This window comes from Chinchilla lanigera, unplaced genomic scaffold (assembly GCF_000276665.1).
Source record: "Chinchilla lanigera isolate Chin_1 unplaced genomic scaffold, ChiLan1.0 scaffold00152, whole genome shotgun sequence".
Lineage (NCBI taxonomy): Eukaryota > Metazoa > Chordata > Mammalia > Rodentia > Chinchillidae > Chinchilla > Chinchilla lanigera.
The window spans coordinates 1,964,497-1,987,298 of NW_004955553.1; the positions used below are offsets into that span (position 1 = coordinate 1,964,497).

Genomic DNA, 22,802 nt, shown 5'->3' on the forward strand with positions numbered 1-22,802 from the left:
CACCCAACTATATAAAACAAATATTAGTGGACATGAAAAATCAAATAAGCACTAATACAATTGTATTGGGGGATGTCAATATCCCAGTGTCACCAAAAGATAAACTAGACAAAATATCAACAATGAAATGGTGCTGGAGATTTAGCTCAGTGTCACAGTGCCTGCCTGGCAAGTGCAAGGTTGTGAGTTCAATTTCTGGTACAGGAAAAAAAGCAAAAAAAAAAAAAAAAAGAAAAAGAAAAGAAAAAGAAATATTAGAACTAAACCCAACTTCTGAACAAATGGACTCAGTAGATGTCTGCAGAGTACTCCACCCCACAAGGTTAGAATACCAATTCTTCTGAGCTACACACGGGACAGTCTCTAAAGTAGGCCACACACTAGCTGATACAACATGCTTAGGTAAATACAAAGGAATTGATTTTATCCCATGCATATTATCAGACCATAGTGAATGATATTGGAAATCAATGGCAAAAGAAACTACAAGAACTTCATAAACACATGGAAATTAAATAGCTGCCTCCTGAACAACCAATGGGTCACAGATGAAATTAAAGAAGAAATTAGACAGTGTGTACAATTAAATGATAATGACAAAAGAACATATGGGAATTTATGGGATGCAATGAAAGCAATCCTAAGAGGGAAATTTATAGCAATGAATACCCATATCAGGGAAAGACAGAAAGCACAAATAAGCAACTTAATGGTGAACCTCAAACTTCTTTTTTTTTTTGGTCTTTTTTGAGACAAGGTCTCACTATGCAGTTCAGGCTGGCCTTGAGCTCACTTTGTAGCCCAGGCTGGTCTCAAACTTGCAACAATCCTCCTGCCTCAGCCTCCCGAGTGCTGAGATTACAGGCGTACACCACCATGCCCGACCTCAAACTTCTAGAACAAGAATAGTAGGCTAAGCCAAAAGATCATACAAGGAAGGAAATTATAAAGATTAAAGCAGAAATTAACACACTGGAGACTAAGAAATCAATACAAAGTATCAATGAATTGAAGGTTCTTTGAAAGATTAAATAAAGTCAACAAACCCTTAGCCAAACTTATTAAAAAAAGGAAAGAAAAGACTCAGAGCCACTCAATTAGGAATGAAAAGGGTGAAATCACCATGGGCCCTGCAGAAATCCAGACAATCATCTACACCTACTTTGAAAACTTGTATTCTAATAAGATGGAAAAGGCAGAAGAAATGGACAGATTCCTAGATACATACAAATTACCAAAGCTGAATCAAGAAGATACAAAACTCTTAAATAGACCAATATTAATCAATGAAATCAAAGATGTAATTAAAAATCTACCAACAAAGAAAAACCCAGGCCCTGATGGATTCACTGCTGAATTCTGGTTTTTTTTTTTGTTTGTTTGTTTGTTTTTTTTTTGGTTTTGGTTTTTCTCCGGTACCGGGAACTGAACTCACGACCTTGCCAGGCAGGCGCTTTGCCGCTGAGCTAAATCCCCAGCCCCTTCACTGCTGAATTCTACAAGAAATTTAGAGAAGACCTAATACCTCTATTTCTCAAACTCTTTAATGAAAGTGAAAGGGAAGCAATACTTCAAAATTTATTCCTGGAAGCAAGCATTACCCGGATACCAAAAGCAGAGAAGGACCTAACTAAGAAAGAGAACTACAGACCAATCTCCCTAATGAACATAGATGCAAAAATCCTCAATAAGATACTGGAAAAAAAAAAAAAAGATACTGGCAAACAGAATGCAGCATATCATCAGGAAGATTATATACTATGACCAAGTAGGATTCACACTAGGGATGCAGGGATGGTTCCACATACATAATCCATAAAAGTAACACCATATTAACAGAGCCAAGGACAAAAATCATATGATCATCTAAATAGATGCAGAAAAAGCATTTGACAAAGTTCAGCACCCATTCATGATAAAAACCCTGCAGAAAATTGGAATAGGTGGTCTTTCTCTCAATCTGATAAAAGCCATCTATGACAAACCAACAGCAACATCATGCTAAATGGACAAAAACTGAATGCTTTCACTCTAAAATCAGGAACAAAGCAAGGTTGTCCACTGTCTCCACTCTTATTCAACATAGTCCTGGAAAATTTAGCCAGAGCACTTAGACAAGAGAAACAAAAGGAATAATGACAGGAAAAGAAGAAGTTAAAGTATCATTATTTGCAGATAATGTGATATTCTACATAAAAGACCACTAAAAATCTGCTAGATTTAATAAGCAATCTCAGTAGCATAGCTGGATACAAAGTCAACACTCAAAAATGAATAGCCTTCCTGTACACAAATAACAAACCTCACTGAGAGAGAAATTAGGGAAACATAATAGCATCTAAAAAAATGAAATACCTAGGAATCAATCTAACAAAGGATGTAAAAGGCCTCTACATTGAAAACTACAGTAGTCTGAAAAAGGAGACTGAAGAGGAGATCAGAAAATGGAAAGCTATCCCGTGCTCTTGGGTAGGAAGAACCAATATAGTGAAAATGGTCATACTGCCAAAACTTTTGCACAGATTTAATACATTTCCAATCAAAATTCCAACAGCATATCTCACAGAATTAGAGAAAAAACCCTAAGATTCACTTGGAAACTGAAGAGACCTAGAATAGCAGAGGCAATTTTGGGCAACAAAGGCAAGGTGGGGGCATCACAATCCCTGATTTGAAACTATATATAAAGCTATTGTGATAAAAACAGCATGGTACTAGCAAAAAAAGAAAAAAATAGACCTAAAGATCAATAGAACAGACTAGAAGATACAGAAACAACTCCAGATATATTCAGCCACCTTATCTTTCATGAAGGTGCCAAACACATTCACTGGAAGAAAGATCATCTCTTTAATAAATGGTGCTGGAAAAACTGGCTCAGCACATGCCAAAGATTAAAATTGGATCCATATATTTTACCATGCACTAAACTAAATTTGAAATGGATCAAAAATCTAAATATTAAAGCAGAAACATTAAATCTACTGGAAGATAGAATAGGTAAAACTCTTGAAAACATTGGTGTAGGCAAATACTTCATGAATAAAACCCCTATTGCACAGGAACTATCACAAAGAATCATCAACTGGGATCTCATCTTACTAAAATGCTTTTGCCAGGTGTGGTGGTGCACAGCTATAATCCTCCGGAGGCTGAGGCAGGAGGATGGTTGTGAGTTTGAGACCAGCCTGGGCTGCAAAGTGAGCTGAAGTCCAGCCTGAACTACATAAACAAATCTCAAAAAGACATAAACAAATAAAATGCTTTTACACAGCCGGAAAAACCACCAACAGACTGAAGTGATGACCCATAATGTTGCAAAAAAATGTTTTCCAGCTGTCCCTCAACAAAGGATTACTATTGAGAACATATAAAGAACTAAAAAAAAAAAAAAAAATCAGACCTCCCAAATTTAAAGATCTAATCCAAAAACAGGCATCAGAGATGAATATACACTTCTCAGATGAAGAAATACAAACAGCAAATAAATGTTCAACATTTGTTCTACATTGAAAACTTCGGTAGTCTGAAAAAGGAGATTGAAGAGGATATCAGAAAACAGAAAGCTATCTCTTGCTCTTGGGTAGAAAGAACCAATACAAAAAAATGTTCAACATCACTGGTCATTTGATATGTGCAATTTTTTTTTTTGTCTTTTTGAGATAGGGTCTCACTATTCAGTTCAGGCTGGCCTTGAACTCACCTTGTAGCCCAAGCTGGTGTTGAACTCACAAAGATCCTCCTGCCTCAGCCTTCCGAGTGCTGGGATTACAGGTGTGAGCCACCATACCTGGCAGAGAGATGCAAATTAAAACACTGAGATTCCATCTCACCCTGGAAAGATGGTAACTTTCAAGAAATCAATCAATAACAAATGCGGGGGGGCTAGGGGGGAAAGGAAACTTTCTCCACTGTTTGTGGGAGTATAGTAGCCTGGTACAATCACTGTGGAAATCAGTGTGGAAATTCCTCAAAAAACTAGAATTGGAGGTTCCTTTTCACCCAGGTATCCCTCTTCTGGGTATCTTCCCAGAAGAATTAAAAACATCGTACCACAGAGATCTTTGTGCACCCACATTTATACCAGCACAATTTGTAAAAACTAGATCTTGGATACAACCCAAATGCCCATCAACTGAGGAATGGATTAAAAAGATGTGGTCTTTTTATATAGTAGAGTATTACTCAACCATAAAGAAAGATAAACTGAAGACTTTTATAGGTAAACAGATGTAACTCCAGACCATACTCATAAGTGAAAGAAACCAGACACACACGTGTAGACATTGTATTGTCTTCCTAGTGTGAGAAGTTGAAAGAGCAAATAAGATCCAAAATGTACAGTAGATATTGCAAAATGGAAAGTAATTTCAAAAGGAAAGAGAAATTGGAATGGGTGAATGGAGAAAAGAAGGAATGAAAAAGAAAAAAAATATATATATATATATAAGATAGTTATACAACTAATTTCTCTTAGCTCATTGAAAAGAAAGGTTTGTGTTAATATTGTTTGGGCAATTAAATGCTTATATCTTGTTCTTTGAGTAACTAACTTAATGATAACAATATGCAATGTATTAAACCATCATTACCCCCTGTTATGGTTGATACATTGTGTCAACTTGGGAAGTCTAGAGGTTTGGCTAAGTGACTCAGCAGGAAGTCAGGGTGCTTACTTTGTCTACATCCTGAGCCTGTGGAAGAGGAGGGCATGGAGATTATGTGAGAGCTACACACCCCTTAGGTGGGGGTAGCCTGTTTACAATGTAAGGGAGGGAAAGAGGCTGCTTGCCAACATTCCTCCCTTCTGCTCTGGCTGTTTGCTCTTCGCCTGCCATTTCCCCCTTTGCTCTTGTTGCTTTGTTATCTTCTGCCTCCGAGCCAGCCATGTATGGACTGAAACCTCCACAAACTGTAAGCTAAATAAACCTTTCCTTCCTTCATTTTGGGCGTTGGGTATTTTGTCTCAGCAACGAGAGAGAAGTAACTAAGACACCCTCCTATTAACTTGTTTTGAATTTTTGTTTTATTTTTTCTTTCTCTTTAAAATAAAAAAAGTAGCTCTTCAGGCCATTTGGAAACTTACACTGTTCTGTTCTGAAGCCAAGTGAGTAATCCAATTAATCAGGCAGAAAGAATTTCAGGAGAATTAACATAAGGGCTGTCAGTGCCCCAAAAGGGGCCCTAGCCATGTTGTCGAGTAGGCTAGACCTTGGAACCATCCCTGCTTCTGATTTTGTTCTTTGATCTCGTTATCTAATCCCTCCTACAATTGTTGTAGACCTTGTGGGACTATTCCAGACTTACTAGCATAGAAACAGCAGTTTTCTCCCAGGGCATTCCAAACTCCTCCTTGTAGAAAGACTAATTCTAAGCCTCTCCTATTTGGAGGATGACTTCAGCAAAACAGTCTATTTTTGGTCCTGTAACGATGACATTGCATCATGCAAACCTTGGAGTTCCTGGTCAGTGGCCCCAGTTAATTGATTTAGTCCAACTTTCCCAGTGACTATAGCAGTTGTTCCCAGCCAGACTGAACTGGCGAGGCTCATCCCAATCAGGATTAAGACTACCTGGATGGCCCTCTTAAACCTGTGAGAGGCTATCCAGGCCAGGACATTATTCCTTCCTCTCCCTTCTAGGCTTGGACTTGTGGTAAAGTGATTAAGGTCACAGGCACAGGTCACAGGTCTGCTCAGTTTAACTTAGGGAAAGTGTCACTGGGACCCCCTTGACAGGAGGCTGTGGACACACTTTTCCAAGAGGGAGTTATATTTACTTCTAGATCTGCAGGCGCAGGTACTTTCTTGGGTACTTTCCGGGTATGTTTTTAACCCTATCAGGACAGGGAGAAATGGGTATTGTTAGGGGTGGTCAGCTTCCCGCCAGGGTAATGGATGGCCCAGACACATGGAGGTGCCTGGTGGGAGGACACAAGTTACATTTCCGTAAACAGGTAGAGAAGATAAAGCAGCAGCTGAGTTTTTACACTGGTGTGAGTTTCTTTGAGAAAGTGCGTATGTGGGAACAACATAGTAAAAGGGAGGTACAGATTTAAGACAAAGCCAACGATCAGAAGCAACATCTAGGGAGCTAATGTACAGGACATTATGAGCAGACTGTAGTATATGCTTCATGTCTGGGAGAATTAGGACTGCCTCTTTTATTTCATTTTCATCTTGTTCAGCTGACTGATGGGTGACCGTAAGGTGGTCTGTTCCTATCATCTTGGGGATTGTAGGCAAAGGTTATTGCTGGATAGGAAACATCCTCCTGGTTCTTTCCCTGTGGGCCAGAGTCATATTCCCCAAGTTTGACCAGGAGGGGTTGCTGGGGTCAGTCAGAGAGAGACGCATCAGATTTCATGAGCCTGATGTACATTTTTGTGCTCTTCTTGCTTCAGACCAAAACTGAAAGGCTCAAGTGTTATTGGGACCCCCTTGATAGGAGGCTACGGACACACATCTCCAAGAGGGGCAGTTATATTCACTTCTAGATCTGCATCCTGTGTGTCCATATCCATCCGCAGCACACAGAGAGAAATCAAAGGCCACCAGACCAAATTCTGCATGGGGTCCTCTGCACCCTTTTGGGCAAGGGGGCGTCCATGTGTCTGGAATGCTAATAATTTGGCAGAGATCATATCCAAGAATTACTGGGCCCTGTCCATTCCAGACTTTGGACTGAATTACCTCCCAGGTATCACTCTACCAGGTGAAACGCAACAGGGCCTTGGGTTGCGTCTCTTTGATTTCCCTCAGTTAAACTGAACAGAGTCAAAATCCAAACCCCAGCATTAGTGCAGACACATTAGTAACAACAAACATTTTCTAGTTATAACTGATAGCCCTAAGGTTTTCCTACATGAGAAAGGAAGACAGTTTAAAATAACAAGTCTGATCAATAAAGCCATGTACGGAATAAGGAAAAGAGCCTTACTGGTTGTCTCCCACCCTGCTGGAGTGACTTCCACAAGGCCGAGGCAAAGGTTATAATGAGCAAGAAGATGGGAGCAAGAACCAAGCTGCATAGCACAATATCAAGTACTATGGGAGGGACTAGGGTAAAGAGTCACAATCGGAATCCTGTGAATGTTGTTCTCCAAGTTTCCGCCGTCCATCCAGAGAGACAGGGGCAAGGCTCATAATGCACTGTCTCTTCGGTGTTATTTTCAGGGGAGTTGACTGATCCAAATAGACCTTCCAGCAGTCATCTAGGTGAGCCTTTTTTTTTTTTTTTTTTTTTTTTTTTTTTTTTTTTTTGGTTTTTCTCCGGTACCGGGAACCGAACTCACGACCTCAGTCTTGTGTACTTGGGTTAAATATTGTATTGTTTCTCTCCTTCTCTCTCTTTTTTTTTGTCTTTTTGAGACAGGGCCTTGATATGCAGTTCAGGCTGGCCTTGAGCTCGCTTTGTAGCCCAGGCTGGTCTCAAACTCGCAACGATCCTTCTGCCTCAGCCTCCCAAGTGCTGGGATTACAAGCATGCTCCACCATACCCAGCAGGGTGAGCCTTTTTGATCCAAGAGCGATGGATCCACAGCTGGGTTTCTGATACTTTGGCAGCTGTTGGGGTAGCTAAAATAATTACATCGGGGCCTCTCCAGGTGACCTGTAAAGGCTTCTCCTTCCAATCTTTTACCCAAACCACATGCCCAGGGCTATATGTATGGGCAGGTGTATCTGTGGATATGGCTGGTCTTTCAGCTATGTTCTTATGTATCTGAGAAAAAGTTTTTCCTAACTGCAAGTTGTTCCTGCAGGGATATGTTACCTAGATGACATAGGTCTCCCTGGAGACCTCTAATTATGGGAGGAGGTCTCCTATACAAAACTTCAGAGGGTATATACCCTGGCAAACTTCAGACCTTGAGAAGGGCCACAGGAAGTAAATCTATCCATTGGGCCTGAGTTTCTTGGTGATATTTATTTAATATTGACTTTAAAGTCCTATTCATCCTTTCAGCTTTCCAGAACTTTGTGGCCTGTATGCTGTGTGTAAATTCCATTTGATTTTTAGCTCTTTAGTCACCTTTTGGGTTATTTCTGCCACAAATGGAGGCCCATTGTCGCTGCTTATAGTGAGGGGCAGCCCATGTATAGGTATAATTTCTCTCAGTAGTGCTCCACAAACTTTAGTGGCTTTTTCAGCTCTAGTGGAAAATGCCTCTGGCCATCCAGAATAAGCACAGAAAAGCACCAAGAGATATTTCTAGCCTCTGCATGGTTTTACCTTTGTAAAGTCTACTTGCAAGTCTTCAAAAAGGGAAAGTCCAGCATGTTGAATACCTGGTGGGTGTTTAGGCCCAGATGGGAACTCAGTCCTTGCACAGATTTGACATCTCTGACTAACAGAGGCACAGGTTTAGGCTAAATTAGGAATACAATAGTAACAGCTTAGAAGTTGATTCATAGCAGTTTTTCTTCCATGTGTGATATCATGATGGTGCTTTGCCTAAGCATAGGCCAAGTTCTGAGGGAAGATCATTCTATCACCTGGTAAAGTCCAATCACAATTTGGTCCTGTGTGGGCCCCTTCCTGTTATGCCCATTTATTTTCTTCCTTGGAATTGCAGAGGAGCTCACTGCAAAGACTGATGAATGTAAGGGGGAGGAATGTCAGATTCAGGGTCCTCTGGTAAAAGAGGATAAAGTTTTCTGGCATGGGCTGAATCTGAGAGCCTCTCGGATGGGCTTGTAGATTCTTTTGATGACCAGGATGGCTTCCCTGTCATGCAGGACACAGGTGCAGACTGAGGTGGGAGGCTCTGACACGGGTTGAGCCAGGAGTCAATACAAGGAAAATGGTCAGGGTGGCCTCATTGGTCGGGCTCAGTCAATTGATTCCAGACTGGATGGACAATTTCAACATCATGGTCCTACAGATGGCCAGTCAGGGCAAAGGTTTGGCCATTCAATTTCACAAAAGGCGTAGAGCTTCTGAGTTTCATTGTCACTCCATAGTCATCAGAAAGTCCTCTTTTGAAGTTTTTCAGCACACAATCAAGGACCGTAGGCTTACTCTGGCTTGTACCCATTCTGTCTCCCTACAGTATATGTTGTGAACCCTTGAACAATGGCATGACAGACAAAGGATGGGTGCTCCTCAAATGAGGAACCCAGCGCTGGTCAGCTCTGGCTACTCCCTTGCAGGAACATGAGTCTGCGTGGCTATTAGCGCACTTATATAGACCCCGAGCCTGGTGAGATCCCCATTACAGAGGCTGAGTCACCTTTTAGCCTTTGACATGACAACAGAACCACAGAAATCTGACACACTCAAGCTCCAAAGCTCTGAGGTCCCAGAGGGGCCTTTCACCATGGAGCACAGACAGAACAGTCTGCTGCTTCCACCATTCGTTTAAAACACACAGTCGGGGCTGGGGATTTAGCTCAGCTGCAAAAGCGCCTGCCTGGCAAGCGCAAGGTCGTGAGTTCGGTTCCTGGTACCGGAGAAAAACCCCCCAAAAAATTAAAAAAAAATAAAAAAAAATAAAACACACAGTCATTCAGCAGACACTCAGAGGTTAAATATTTCAATTCCCTTTCCCTTGAAGGTAGTCTTAACTAACAAGAGGTGATCAAGCTCTTCTGTTCAAACTGAGTAGGACTGACAGACTTACTGGGGTGCCTCTGGGGGGTGTCTAACCTTATCCGATGACTCAACATGACTGCATCCTTTCCCCATCTTTGGGGTCTGATGGGGGCCATTAGCATTGAGTAGGGGCCTCTGAGGGGACTCCAAGAAGATCTGGAGGGCACACCTTCCCATTGAGAAGCCTGGAGAGGTCCCTGCTTCAGCCACCAGGCCCCAGCCAGTGACCTAAGCAGCCAGCATGGCCTTCCCGATCAGGCAACCAATAATATTATGCCAAAACCGAGGCCAGGAAGGGAACAACACCCCAGAAAGTCAGGAGGCAGGGAATAGCTTTATTTTATACCAGTGGTCTTGGCTGGAATAACTTCCAACAAAAGCCAGGTGGTGAGTGTCTGTGAGTCAGCATTTTTATATGAGGCCTAAGTGGGGGTTATAAAGGCAGGACAGGACAGCCTGGCAGTTCTTCTGTTTAGCTAGCAGGGTGAGATCCTCTGTTAGATTAATGACTGGGCTAGATTAATGACCATCAGTTACAAGACTGGATTAATGACAAAGGTCGGTATAGTCAAGTATCCTGAATGTTTCATTACACTCTCATGGTTACAGGGGTGAAGGACACAATTACTGATCCATGAAGCACTTACAGAGCCAGGCAGCTTCAAAGAGAACAAAGTTTATAAAAAGGACAATTTTTCCCTATACAGTTTTTCCCTTTCATCATCTGGCCTCAGCTTTTCTGTATTTTGACTCTTGTCATTTTTGCTCCATCTTCCTTACCCTGAGAACATTGAGAGCTGCATGAGAGGTGGCAGTTGACACGTGAACAGGGACTCAGAATGAGGAGATACATCAGATAGTAGATAAGAGGAGACCTCAGAGCCTGGGGAGTTAGCCCAGCAGCACAGCACCTGCCTGGCAAGCTCAAGGTCATGAGTTCAACTCCCAGTACCCAGGGGTGTAGGGGGACAAAACAAACAAACAAAATAGATAAGAGACCTCTAGCTCTGTGTGTGTGTGTGTGTGTGTGCGCACGCACGCACGCACACACACACACACACATACAGGCCCCAGAGAAGCCCAAGAGTAAAATAAGCTCAAGAGAAGCTAAAGAGAATAATGATCTCACCAGGGCCAAAGAGAGAAATGGGTTCATTAGAGCCAAAAGGAAAAACAGGTTCAGTAGAGCAAAAGAACAAAATAGGCTCATGAGAAACAAAAGGGAGAGAGGTATACTGATTTTAGCAGGTGTTAAACATGAGGCAAGTAGGTTCTCAAGAACAACAAAGGTATGTACAAATCCTCATTCTATTATGGATTCCCATACGTACTTTGTGGGTGGGGGACCTGGATCAGGGAGTGTCTCAATGGTCATGTACCTGTTGAGATAACCACATGGAATTTAGCTTGGAGCCTTATTTTTTTTTTATTTTTATTTTAAAGAAAAAGAAACAGCTGGACATGGTAGCACATGCCTGTAATTCCAGCACTTGGGAGGCTGAGGCAGGAGGACTGTTGCGAGTTCAAGACCAGCCTGGGCTGCAAAGTGAGCTCAAGGCCAACCTGAACTGCATAGCAAGACCCTGTCTCAAAAAGACAAAAAAAAAAAAAAAAAAATTCCAAAACAATACGATAGGAGGGTAACAATGATTAATATATTGCATATTGTTATCTTTAAATTAGTTACTAAGAGTATGAGATATCAGCATTTAATTGTCCAAACAGTATTAGCAAAAACCTTTCTTTTCAATGAACTGAGAGAAATTCATGGTATAACTATTTTAACTAACTTTTGTATGTATATTTTTCTTCTGCTTTTTCCTTCTTTATTTTTTTCCACTCCCCTAAACCAGTTTCTCATTCCTTTTGGAGTTCCTTCCCATTTTACAGTATCTATTGTACATTTTGGGTCTTATTTACTCTTTCAACTTCTCACACTAGGAAGACAATACAATGTTTACACATGTGTGTCTGGTTTATTTCACTTATGAGTATGGTCTCAAATTGCATCCATTTACCTGTAAAAGTCCACAATTTATCCTTCTTTATGACTGAATAATATATTCCATTATATAAAAAGACCACATCTTTTTTACCCATTCCTCTGTTGATGAGCATTTGGGCTGTTTCCAAGATCTAGCTATTACAAATTGTACTGCTAGGACCCAGGGAGATAGCTCAGCAGCACAGTGCCAGCCTGGCAAGTACAAGGTCCTCAGTTCAATTCCCGGAAAAAAAAAAAAAAACCTTCTATCTTACAAATTGTGCTGCTAAAAACATGGGTGCACATATATCTCTGTGGTACAATGTTTTTAATTCTTCTGGGAAGATACTCGGAAGGGGAGTAGCTGGGTCAAAAGGGACCTTCAATCCTTAGTTTTTTGAGGACTCTCCACACTGATTTCCGCAGTGGTTGCACCAGTCCACACTCCCACCAACAGTGGAGAAAGGTTCCTTTTTCCCCACAGCCCCTCCAGTATTAGTTATTCGTTGATTTCTTGACAATGGCCATTCTTTCCAGGGTGAGATGGAATCTCAGTGTTGTTTCAGTTTGCATCTCTTGAATAACCAGTGATGTTGAACATCTTTTGTATGTTTATTTGCTGTTTGTATTTCTTCATTTGAGAAGTGTGTGTTCATCTCTGATGTCCATTTTTGGATTGGGCCTTTAAATTTAGGAGGTCTAATTTTTTTTAGTTCTTTATACATTCTTGATAGTAAACCTTTGTCTGAGGAACATCCAGCAAACATTTCCCCCGACATTGTGAGCTGTCTCTTCACTCTGTTGGTGGTTTCTCTTGCTGTAAAAAATCTTTTTAATAAGATGACATCCCAGTTGATGATTCTTTGTGATAGTTCCTGTGCGATTGGGGTTCTATTCATAAAGTCTTTGCCTACACCAAGGTCTTCAAAAGTTTTACCTATTCTATCTTCCAGCACATTTGATATATCTGTCTTAATATTTAGATCTTTGATCTATTTCAAATTTAGTTTAGTGCATGAAAGATATGGGTCCAATTTTAATATTTGACATGTGCAGAGCCAGTTTTTCCAGCACCATTTATTAAAGAGGCTATCTTTCTTCCAGTGTATGTTTTGGAGTCCTATTTTAAAACTAAGTCCTGAGCAGGAAAAAAAAAATAGTAACACAACAACTCCCCAATAGAGCTTGAACCTTCTAGCTTTGCTCAGTTAGATAAAGAAGGAACAGTGGGGAACAAAAAAAACTTTCCCCACTAGAGGAGTGTTTCACTGTGAATTCAGTTTCACAGTTGCCCAAGATAAAACTGATAACATTAATGGTGCCACATGTGACAGCCGCCACCTTTTTAGCTCAGAGAAACTTTGTTGCATCACAGGCTGAAACTTCCACCTTGGACAAAGTTAATCTGGCTCTCTCTAATGCTCAGCTCTCTAGAGTTGACCCATTTTGCCACTGTTTTTAATTATTTTCCCAACTCAACATATACCCATTGGGGTCCTTTGGCAGTCTCAGGGCCCTTAACATTGTCTACATATTCCACATACTCCACATAAAACCATTACTCCCTTTTATAATGCCATAGCAGGATTGATTACATGTGGGCAGATGCATGCTATTCAGCTCCTTGGTTGTGAGGCGCAAACTATCATTGTTCCCTTTTCTTCTGTTCAACAACAGTCATTATGGCAATTTTTATCCTCTTGGCAAACCACATTAGCCAACTTCCCTGGTGTGTTTGATTGTCATTATCCTCCAGACAAATTAATTCAACTTGCTTCTCTCACACCCTTTGTCTTCCCTTCAAAAATAAGCTCGGTTCCCACACTGGAAGGCATCTCTGTTTTCACAGATGGCTCCTCTTCGGGCAGAGGAGGTTATGCTACTGCCTCCTCTTCCCAAACACAGGATATGGCTTTTTTTCTGCTCCAAAGACTGAATTGCGGCTGTTGTGTAGGCCTTGCAAGATCATTCATCCACTCCTATTAACCTCCTTGCAGATAGCGCTCATGTTTGCAGTGTGATATGCCACAAAAAAACTTCCACCATTCCACTAACCAGGAAAATCTTTTTCATTTATTTCACACTCTCCAATTTGCCACTTGGTCATGCCATGTTCCCTGTTTGGTTGGTTGTTTACATTCTCATTCCCAATTGCCAGGGCTTCTCACTAAGGAAAATGCTACTATAGAAAGATTGCTGGCTACTGTCGCTGTTGCTCCCTCAGATACTGTTCAACAGGCTTCTGCCTCCCATGACATCTTCCATCAAAACACTTTTGCACTGTGCAAACATTTCCTTTTAACTCAGGAACAGGCTCAACAAATTGTTAAACAATGTTCCTCATGCATAATACACCTTCCCTCACTCACTATGAGGGTTAATCCCTGAGGGTTACACCCTCATCATCTCTGGCAAATGGATGTCACTCACATTCCTGAGTTTGGCTTTCTATACTGGGCTCACGTTTCAATGGATACTTCCTCAGGATTTATTTTTGCTTCTGCCCATACTGGTGAAGTGGCTAAACATGTCATTGCCCATTGTTTGGATGCCTTCAGTACCCTTCGGTGGCCTGCAGGCATTTAAGACAGACAGTGGCCCAACTTATACAAGTGCTGCCTTCCAAACGTTTTATAAAACTTTTCACATGTTCCTTACCACAGGAATTCCTTATAACCCTCAAGGTCAAGGAATTGTTGAATGTGTTCACCATACACTCAAAATTCAAATACAAAAAAAGGGAGGAAATCCTCCCCTACAAAATTCACACCTCATAACAGACTTTGCTTGGCATTGTATACTATTAACTTTCTAAATACTACTAAGGATGGGACTACAGTAGCAGAAAGACAGTTCAGTCAGGTAAAGGAAAAGGGGCTGGGAAGGGTCCTTTGAAAAGATCTTCATGCTGGACAGTGGAAGGGACCCAACCTACTACTCGCTTGGGGTAGAGGGTCTGCTTGTGTTTTTCCAGAAAAGGCTGAATGGCCCATCTGGGTGCCAGAGCATACTGTCCAGCTGTATCATGGACCCAGACCCAGAAAAGGAGTAGGTTCCACCTCTCAAGAAGCTGATGCTCTGTCCTTTGGGAGTGATGCCTTGGAGACCATTCCACAGCTGACAGACAAAGATGGGGCTAGACCCAAACTGGTATCAATTAAAGAAATGGACCCAGCATGCCCAGGAGATGGTAACCAAAAATTGGGAAAAGAAGGTCTGAGTAGGTGATAGAGTATATGGAGACAACTGAGCTGGAGGCTACATGAAAGAAAAGGACACAGAAATTGTCAGTATTCTTAAGACAAAATAAAATACAAAATTATATATTTATTATATGTAAAAGATTTTGTTCCTTCTAAATTTTCTTTTAAGAGATATCGCTAACTGACCTACAAAAAGATTCTGATTAGTCTATTTATAATTACAAACTTCTATTATAATTTAATTTGGCCAAAAAATATATTTGAGTGCACTCTGAGTGTGTAAGTTGACTGTCTGTATATCTGTTTGTTTGCCTATTTATCAGCTGTTTTTGTTTGAGATCAATGACTTTTTTCTTTTTTGTTTCTTTCCTTTTTGCATTTTTGGATTTTTGAAGCATTTGTCTGATATATTTCCATTTGGGTTCCCAATTAGTCAAAATGGTGATAAAATGGTTGTGTATTATGATTTGAGAGTCTCCCATTGTTCAAAAATGATGTGTTAGGACTGGGAATTTAGCTCAGTGGTGCAATGCCTGCCTGGCAAGCATGAGGTCCTGAGTTCAATTTCCAGTACCCCCCCAAATTTTTATATATTGTGATCATATTTTCATAAGTCATCAAAAAATATTAAGATAATTCAACAAAAATCCCCTGGAGTATGGATAGACTATTGGACAGGACTCCAGCTGATGAACAGGTAAGCAGCTGCCTGTATAATTATACAGTATGGGGTTAATAATATCCCTTAGTTATTGTGGACTGATCAGTTCTGCAGTCTCCTGAATGAGTGTATGGCAAAGGCTAAATAAAGAGGCAAATGGAATGATTTCAGAGCTCCAGGAGGATCAAAGCCCTCTCACATAATTCTTAATTCTCTCAGGGCTAAAACCAGGACCTTCTCTAGGTCGTCCATATTTATTTGGTTATCAGAAGAAGGGAAGGGAGTACTCAAGAAGGGCAGAACCACTCAAGGACTTCTCTAAGTAAGGTATTAAGTTAATCCACACAAGACTGAGGTGCCTGAGGCTATCGTCTTTATCCAGTTGAGATGTGATCCAGGTGTCTGTGGCTATGATCTTGTCTTATGTTTGAGGCTTCCTGGCTTCCTCCACCACTATAAGGTTTTAGTAGGGATTAGTGACTCACAGAGGTTCACTTACCATGAGTCCACCATTTCCAGATAAGGAGTCTAGGCCTTGGACAGATTCACAAGTGAACATGAAAAGCCAGTTGATTAATCTGAGTCCTGCTCAGGTCTGCTTCGTAGTGGTCTCCATTAATACAGTCCTTGTTCATCAATGGGAAGCCCCAGTAATCTCCATAGCTTTATGGGAGACACCCTCAATAAACTGGTCATCAGCAAAAGGTTAAATTTTCTAGAAATAGTATAATAAGATTTTCTCACAAAAGATGCTCTTGGTATATAACTAAATTAAGAAACAAAGGTCTTTCACGTAGATATGATGATTCATTGTTAATCTCATGCTGTATTAAATGTATTCATGCTTTCCAGGTGTACCATCTTCTAAAATGTAAAACTGGGATTGTTTATGGTGATAGACCTTTTCTTTCAGATTCAGACCTTTGCTTTTCTTTTGTGCTCCAATTAATTGTGATAGAAGGTTCATGTCAAGCCAATGTGAGGTCACTAGCCAGTAATAATAACAAAAACTCATGTGATGTATATGCTATATATGCACCACTATACTTAGAGATACTGAACATTACGTGGTCCAGACAATGCCACAAATTTCTTCAGTGACATCCCATTAAAGGGAAATGAGTCAGGTAAAACCTTCTTATGTATTAGATAGAGATGACTGATTAAAAAAACTATACTATGTCAAACTGGAAATTTAAGTAGGTCACAAAAATATCATCCTGATTGTCATGCTATAATATTATGTAGGGTTTTGATTTTAAAATTTCTGTGTAAAATTATATAATTGTTGCCTGTTAGTATTCTACAGAGATTCAACTATTAGAACATCCATGGCTGTAAGAAAATAACAGTTCTATTTTATGTTCCAAGGTGCTTGATATTCAGATAAAATAGTGATATTAAGCTCACTGTCCCCATTACAAATGTTATGTCATTAGCTTTCTTTTCTGGATGTTCAACAACTAGGGTATGGAGACCAAAAACTAGAAAGATAGGTGGGCTAAGAGGACAGCCAATATTTTGGCTCCAGCCCACAAAGGTCACTGAGGGCCCAGGACATGCAGGGAACTTTTCAGCAATATCCTGCAAGTCTGGTGAGTTATACAAACTCCTGATCAAGGAGATTGTGGGACCACAGAGGATAAAGATCTATGGTGTATAGTGTGCCTAAGGAGAGTCACTAGGAGAAAGAGTCTCCCAAGTTTTCACAGAAAGCAACTTGGTCAAGCAATGACCATGACTCATCCAGATGGCTGACGCTGACTGAAGAGCTAGAGGTGCTATACATGGTTCCAAGGTAAATCCTGAGGAGACTTAACTGACCTTGATAAATAGGAAAATTGATTAATACAGGTCTCACCTTAATTTGTTCTCAAACACAGAGCAGAAATGTTTAACCACAAGAGATATAAAACAGTTGCCAACTACACTAGTAATTGATCAGTGTTCTGGGATAATGTGCTGTATAGGATTAAATTGCTATATGCAGGGACTCAAAATCTTTGGACTGGAGGGGGCTGGGGATTTAGCTCAGTGGCAAAAGCGCCTGCCTGGCAAGCGCAAGGTCGTGAGTTCGGTTCCCGGTACCGGAGAAAAAACCAAAAAAAAAAAAAAAAAATCTTTGGACTGGAATCTTTAGCCTCAACTGAGCAAATTCATATAAAATGAAAAGGGTTCAAAAATAAAAGAGTCTTCCATAGACTCCTCCAAACACAGCTTGTCCAACTTTAACTGGCCACTCATCACTTGTAACTACAAAACAGAAAAGGGGGATATGTGGGGAGCAACCAAAGCTGGAGATGGGTCACACGTGTGGGACCAGAGCAAGGCCAGCCTCAAGAACACTGGGCAACTGAGGCAAGTCACACGAATGAGCTGCTCTAGTCTCAAGAACAGAGTGCCCGAGGCAAGCCATGTGGATAAACTATTGGGTGGAGGGATTTCACGTGATGTTCAACCTCCCAAATGTATAAATAAATGTGCTGCAGCTGTTGGGGCTCTCCCTCCTTCTCCTCCTCCTTCTTCTTCCTTCCTTACTTCCCATCAGAACAGAGGGCTCCATCTGGCCTCAGTTTTTCTGTATTCTGACTCTTGTCCTTTTTCCTCCATCCTCTCCCTGTCCTCACCCTGGGAACATTGAGGGCTTCGTGGGACTTGGCAAGTAATGACCTCTGTTTAAAAATGTCCCTTACAATGGACACAAATGCAGCATCTCCTACATAAGCTACCCATAGTTAAATCATCCCTCTGGGAGTGAAATGCTCTTCCTTTTTCTTTTTCTTTTTCTTTTTTTTTTTTTGTGTGTGTGTGTGTGTGTGTGTGTGTGAAGTTCTCTTTCTGTGGCTTTGATTTGCATTTCCTTGTTGACTAGAGAGGTTGGACATCTTATGTGTTTGTGGAAAATCTGTATAGATCACTTCTTGGAGAAATGAATATTCAAGGCCTTTTCCCATTTGTAGAGGGGTTATTTGTCATTTGATTATAGAGTTTTAAGGGCTCTTCATTATCTTCTTGATACAAATTCCTTATCAGAAGTATGATTTGCTTGGGCTACATAGTGAGTTCAAGGCCCTGTTTTGAAAAAGCAAAAACAAAAAAATTAGTAAATGTACATAACATATCTTAATTTTTTTACTTCCTTTCCCCTCTTTTCCCTCCATTTTTAGATCCCTTTCTCATTTGCAAAAGACCTGTTCACTTTCCTGATGGTGTCTTTTGGAAATAAAATCTGGGTAATTTTGAAGGAGTTTAGTTTATATGGTTTTTTCCATCATCACTTGTGCTTTTAGTGTGATATTTAAAAATCCATTGCTTGGACTGGAGACATAGCTCAGCAGCATAGTATCTGCCTGGCAAGTGCAAGGTCCTGAGTTCAATTCCCAGTACAAAAAAAAAAAAAATCCATTGCCTAATCCATGTTCATGGAAACTCCTGTTTTCTTCTAAGAGCTTTCAAGCCCTTCTGTGGCAGGTTGATATTAATTTTTGTGGATGATGCAAAGAAGAGATCTAACCTCAGTCTCTTATGTGGATGTCCAGTTGTCCCTATTCTTTCCACATTGAGTGGTCTCAGCCCCTTGCAGGCCATCAGGTGACTATAAATGTAAGAGGCTAGTCTCAGGTGTAGTCCATCCATCCAGCTTTTAGGCTTCTGCCACTACCACACTGTCTTGATGAGAGTAATTTTGTAGTAATTTAATACATTGTACATCAAGAGCTGCCTACCTGGAAGAGAAGTCCCTAGAAGTCCTATAGTGCGAAGGGTCCATGCAGAAGTGGCAGGTAACCTCTGACCTGTCCAACCATTTTGCCCTGATGTGGATACAGCCCTCAAAGCTCTAGGTGTTTCATTTTCCTTTTTGTTTTTGGTACCAGGAATCAAACTCAGGACCTTGCACTTACCAGGCAGGCACTGTGCTGCTAACCTATATCCCCAGCCCTGTATTTTGGTTTTTGAGACAAGGTCTCCCTATGTAATTGAGGCTGGTCTTGAACTCATTGTGTAGCTCAGGCTGGCCTTGAACTTGTGGCAATCTTCCTGCCTCAGCCTCCCAAGTACAGGGATTACAGGCATGCGCCACCACACTTGGCTGCAAGGAATGACTCTTGAAAGACCACTTGGACTTCTCTCTGACAAGCACTTCAGAAGCACAGCCGCCATGGTCCTGAGGAGGGACAAGCTGGTTGAGGAAGAAAGCTGGAGGACCAACTGGACACGCTATGTGTGTGACCTGGGAGTTCTGGGCGGGGGGAGCTGTCCCTTCATGGAAAGTCAAGTCTGTGATGGAGGAGTGGAGTCCCAGAAGGAGGCTTGGGTCATCAGAGCACAGGTGCAGGGCTCCCTGGATGCAGGGATAGCGAAAGTGCAGAGGGTAGGGGGGCTGGGGATTTAGCTCAGCGGCAAAAGCGCCTGCCTGGCATGCACAAGGTCATGAGTTCGGTTCCCGGTACCGGAGAAAAAAAAACCAAAAAAAAAAAAAAAAGAAAGGAAAGTGCAGAGGGTGTTCGATTCTGATTGTCTCTGAGCTGTGGCCAGTACCCCAGGACCTCCTGAAGCCTAGAGGGAGGGATGCTGGGACGAGCTAGCCCCACCCACTGAGAAGTTCAAAGAAGATGAGGTACAGAGTAAAGGTCGCAGGAGCCTGAGTAAAGTTCCCTAAAAAGACTGCCCAGGAAAGTGGCCTTTGATAAAGGCAGTAAAGGAGGCTTCTGCACTGAGAGCACAGGACAAAGAAGAGCAAGGAACCAGAGCAGGTCAGTGGGCAAAGGAGAGCGGGAGGGCAGGAGGAAGCCAGGGAGGCTGGAGGGCCCTGGGAAAGTAGCAGGTGTGGAGGCTGAGGCAACAGGCTCCACCAGCTGGGGTTCCTATAACCCCTGCCCTTTAGCCCAAGACCCAGGAAGATCCACAGAAACTCCGGAAACTACCAGAAATATGAAACCCCCTCTTCCTGCTAAGCCCAGCACTCCCGCCCACTGCCTGCCACAGGCTGGAGTCTGAGCCTGGCTGAGGTCTGAGGAGTGCGAGGGGCCAGGGCGGGGGAGTTGAGCCGGGACTGGAGGGGATTGGACAAGACTCTGGATTAGGGGTGGGGAGTGTGGGACTGCAGAGGCTTCTGTGATGAGGGGGTGTGGCGTGCGTGGGGGCGCTGGACTGGGGTAGGCCAGGCTGCACCTTCAGGAGCCAAAGATGCAAAGGGTGTGTGGGGTGTTGGGGTTTGACTGTGTTTGTGGTCTATGGAGCCTGTGGGTCTCTGGGCTTGCTCGCAGGTGTTTATGTAAGTGCATATCTGCGTATGCATGCGGGTATGTGTCTCTGGGTATAACGCGTGTGTCTGTGTATCTACTTGTGTGACTTTGTATGTGTGTGTGGGTGTGTAACTGTGTCTATTCATCAGTGAGGTACGTGTCTACATGTGCCTGTGTCTCCGGATTTTTTGTGCATATCAGTGTAACTGTATCTTCATATGCATTTGTGCACCCGCGTGTGACTAGGTATGTATCCGCGCCTGAGTCCTCCATGGGGCTCTGTGTGCGTGTGACCCAGGTGCTTGGAGAAGCCAGTGCAGATGATAAGTATGAGTCAGCATCACTGCGGCACTTGACTCTTGCACTCCTGGTGAAAGGAGTGTTCTAGGGTGATTTCAAATGGCCTTTGGATGACCCCCAGGCTTATCTTGAAAGCTGTGGTCAGGTGTTAAGCTGGTGTGTGTGAGCTCCTTGGTTACACTCAGTGCCGGCCTGCTACCTTTACAAGAGTGCTGACAGTAAACTTGGGCTGTTCATGTAACACTGCAAATGTCTGTATTGCTATGCGGGGAGCCAGGTCAGAAATGCTTGGAAATGTATCCACAGGTGCCTTCGGGGACGTTGGGACTTCACTGGCTCCGGAGTCTGCACCATTCTCTAATCAGTTAATGAGAAATCCAGGAGGCTCCACCAGCTGACTGCCAGGTGTTGTAACAACAGGAAAGAATTCCATCCTCCCGCTTGGTGTCATTGGCCACTGCTCGCCCCACCCCATTGCCCCTCCTGTCGCCTTCCGCCAGGCTTTTTGGGAAGTGGGTAAAAGGAACCGTCAAGGCCAAAGCATGGGCCTCTGGCCACCTCCCAGGGAGTGGTGCCCTTCTGTGATACCTGTGCTGGGGCATGAGGAAGAGACAGTTTCAGCCACGCAGAGAAGGTGGCAGGTGGACCAAAGGGGGGCTGACAGCCTGCCAAGCACCAGGGTCCGCTGTGTTCCCTCCCTAGGCATTGGTCACTAAGTGACCACAAGGCTGTGGTGGCACTGGTAGCAGAGGATGCCCTGGGCCCTGGAGCATGCGGATGGCAGCTGGTCCTGGGTGGTACTTCTGGCCTCCCTGATAACCCAAGCTATCACGGCAAGCTTCCCCACCTGTATTGGCGTCTTCTTCAATGATCTGCAACGTGACTTCCAGGCCAGCAGCAGCGAAACTTCCTGGTTCCCCTCCATCCTGGGAGCCACGATCCAAGCTGGGGGTGAGCAGACGGGGGAGCAGGGGAGGGAAGGATGAGAAAGGGGCCTGGGGTGGTGGCAGGAGGAGGCCACAGCTTCCCTGGTCTGGGTCTCTCTCTCTCTCTCTCTCTCTCTCTCTCTCTCTCTCTCTCTCTCTCTCTCTCTCTCTCAACCATAGGCTTTGCCTACTGGGTGCATTTCTAAGATTACCTGATTTGACTTCAGTAGAACCAGCCCCCATGGCTGGTAACCCGCTGGACTGACTTGTGCACCCAGGAGGCTGGGTTGGGCTGGGCTGGGCTCAGGAGACATGTGAGGTGCAAACCCAGGGCTAGAGAGTCCTCTTAGTGGCCACTGGAGGATGGGTCCAGACCCTAGATACACAGACTGGGAGAAGCCAGTTTTGCGGCCAGCAGAACCAGGTTCCACTTTCCAGCTGGGTACTTTCTTGGAACCCACTTTCTTCCTCCCTCTGCAATACAGAAGTAACATCCTGCATCCTGCCCAACTCCCACCTGCAATAATAGGGAAGACCACACGGGTCCCAGAGGTGCCGGGAGCTAAGAAATCTATGGTGTAGCTCGTCATGGTGGCACACACCTATAATCTCAGCACAGCACTGTGAAAGGCTGAGGCAGGAAGATTGCAAGTTCTAGCCCAGCCTGGTAAACTTTGCAATTTAAAGAGACATCTCAAACTTTGGAAAAAAACCAAAAAACCATGTAGCTCGGTGTAAAGACCCTGGGTTCAATCCAAGAAAGAGAGAGACAGAGACAGAGACAGTGACAGAGAGACAGAGAAGGAAGGAATGAAGGAAAGAAAAAGAAAGAAAGAAAAAAGAAGAAAGAAAGAAAGAAAGAAAGAAAAGAGGGCTGGAGATGTAGCT

General features: G+C 42.8%; 1 protein-coding gene across 5 annotated transcripts in view; it reads left to right on the forward strand.

The window, feature by feature from the left end:
- Positions 1-4,874: 4,874 nt before the first annotated feature.
- Slc16a5 (solute carrier family 16 (monocarboxylate transporter), member 5) overlaps positions 4,875-22,802 on the forward strand; it is a 26,800-nt gene continuing 8,872 nt past the window's right edge. For 2 of the 5 annotated variants that reach the window (XM_013508643.1, XM_013508647.1), the window contains exon 1: positions 21,405-21,939. In XM_013508643.1, the coding sequence (XP_013364097.1) occupies positions 21,741-21,939 (199 nt within the window). In that variant the 5' untranslated portion in view covers positions 21,405-21,740. The other 3 variants (XM_013508644.1, XM_013508645.1, XM_013508646.1) reach the window with 3 other exon arrangements.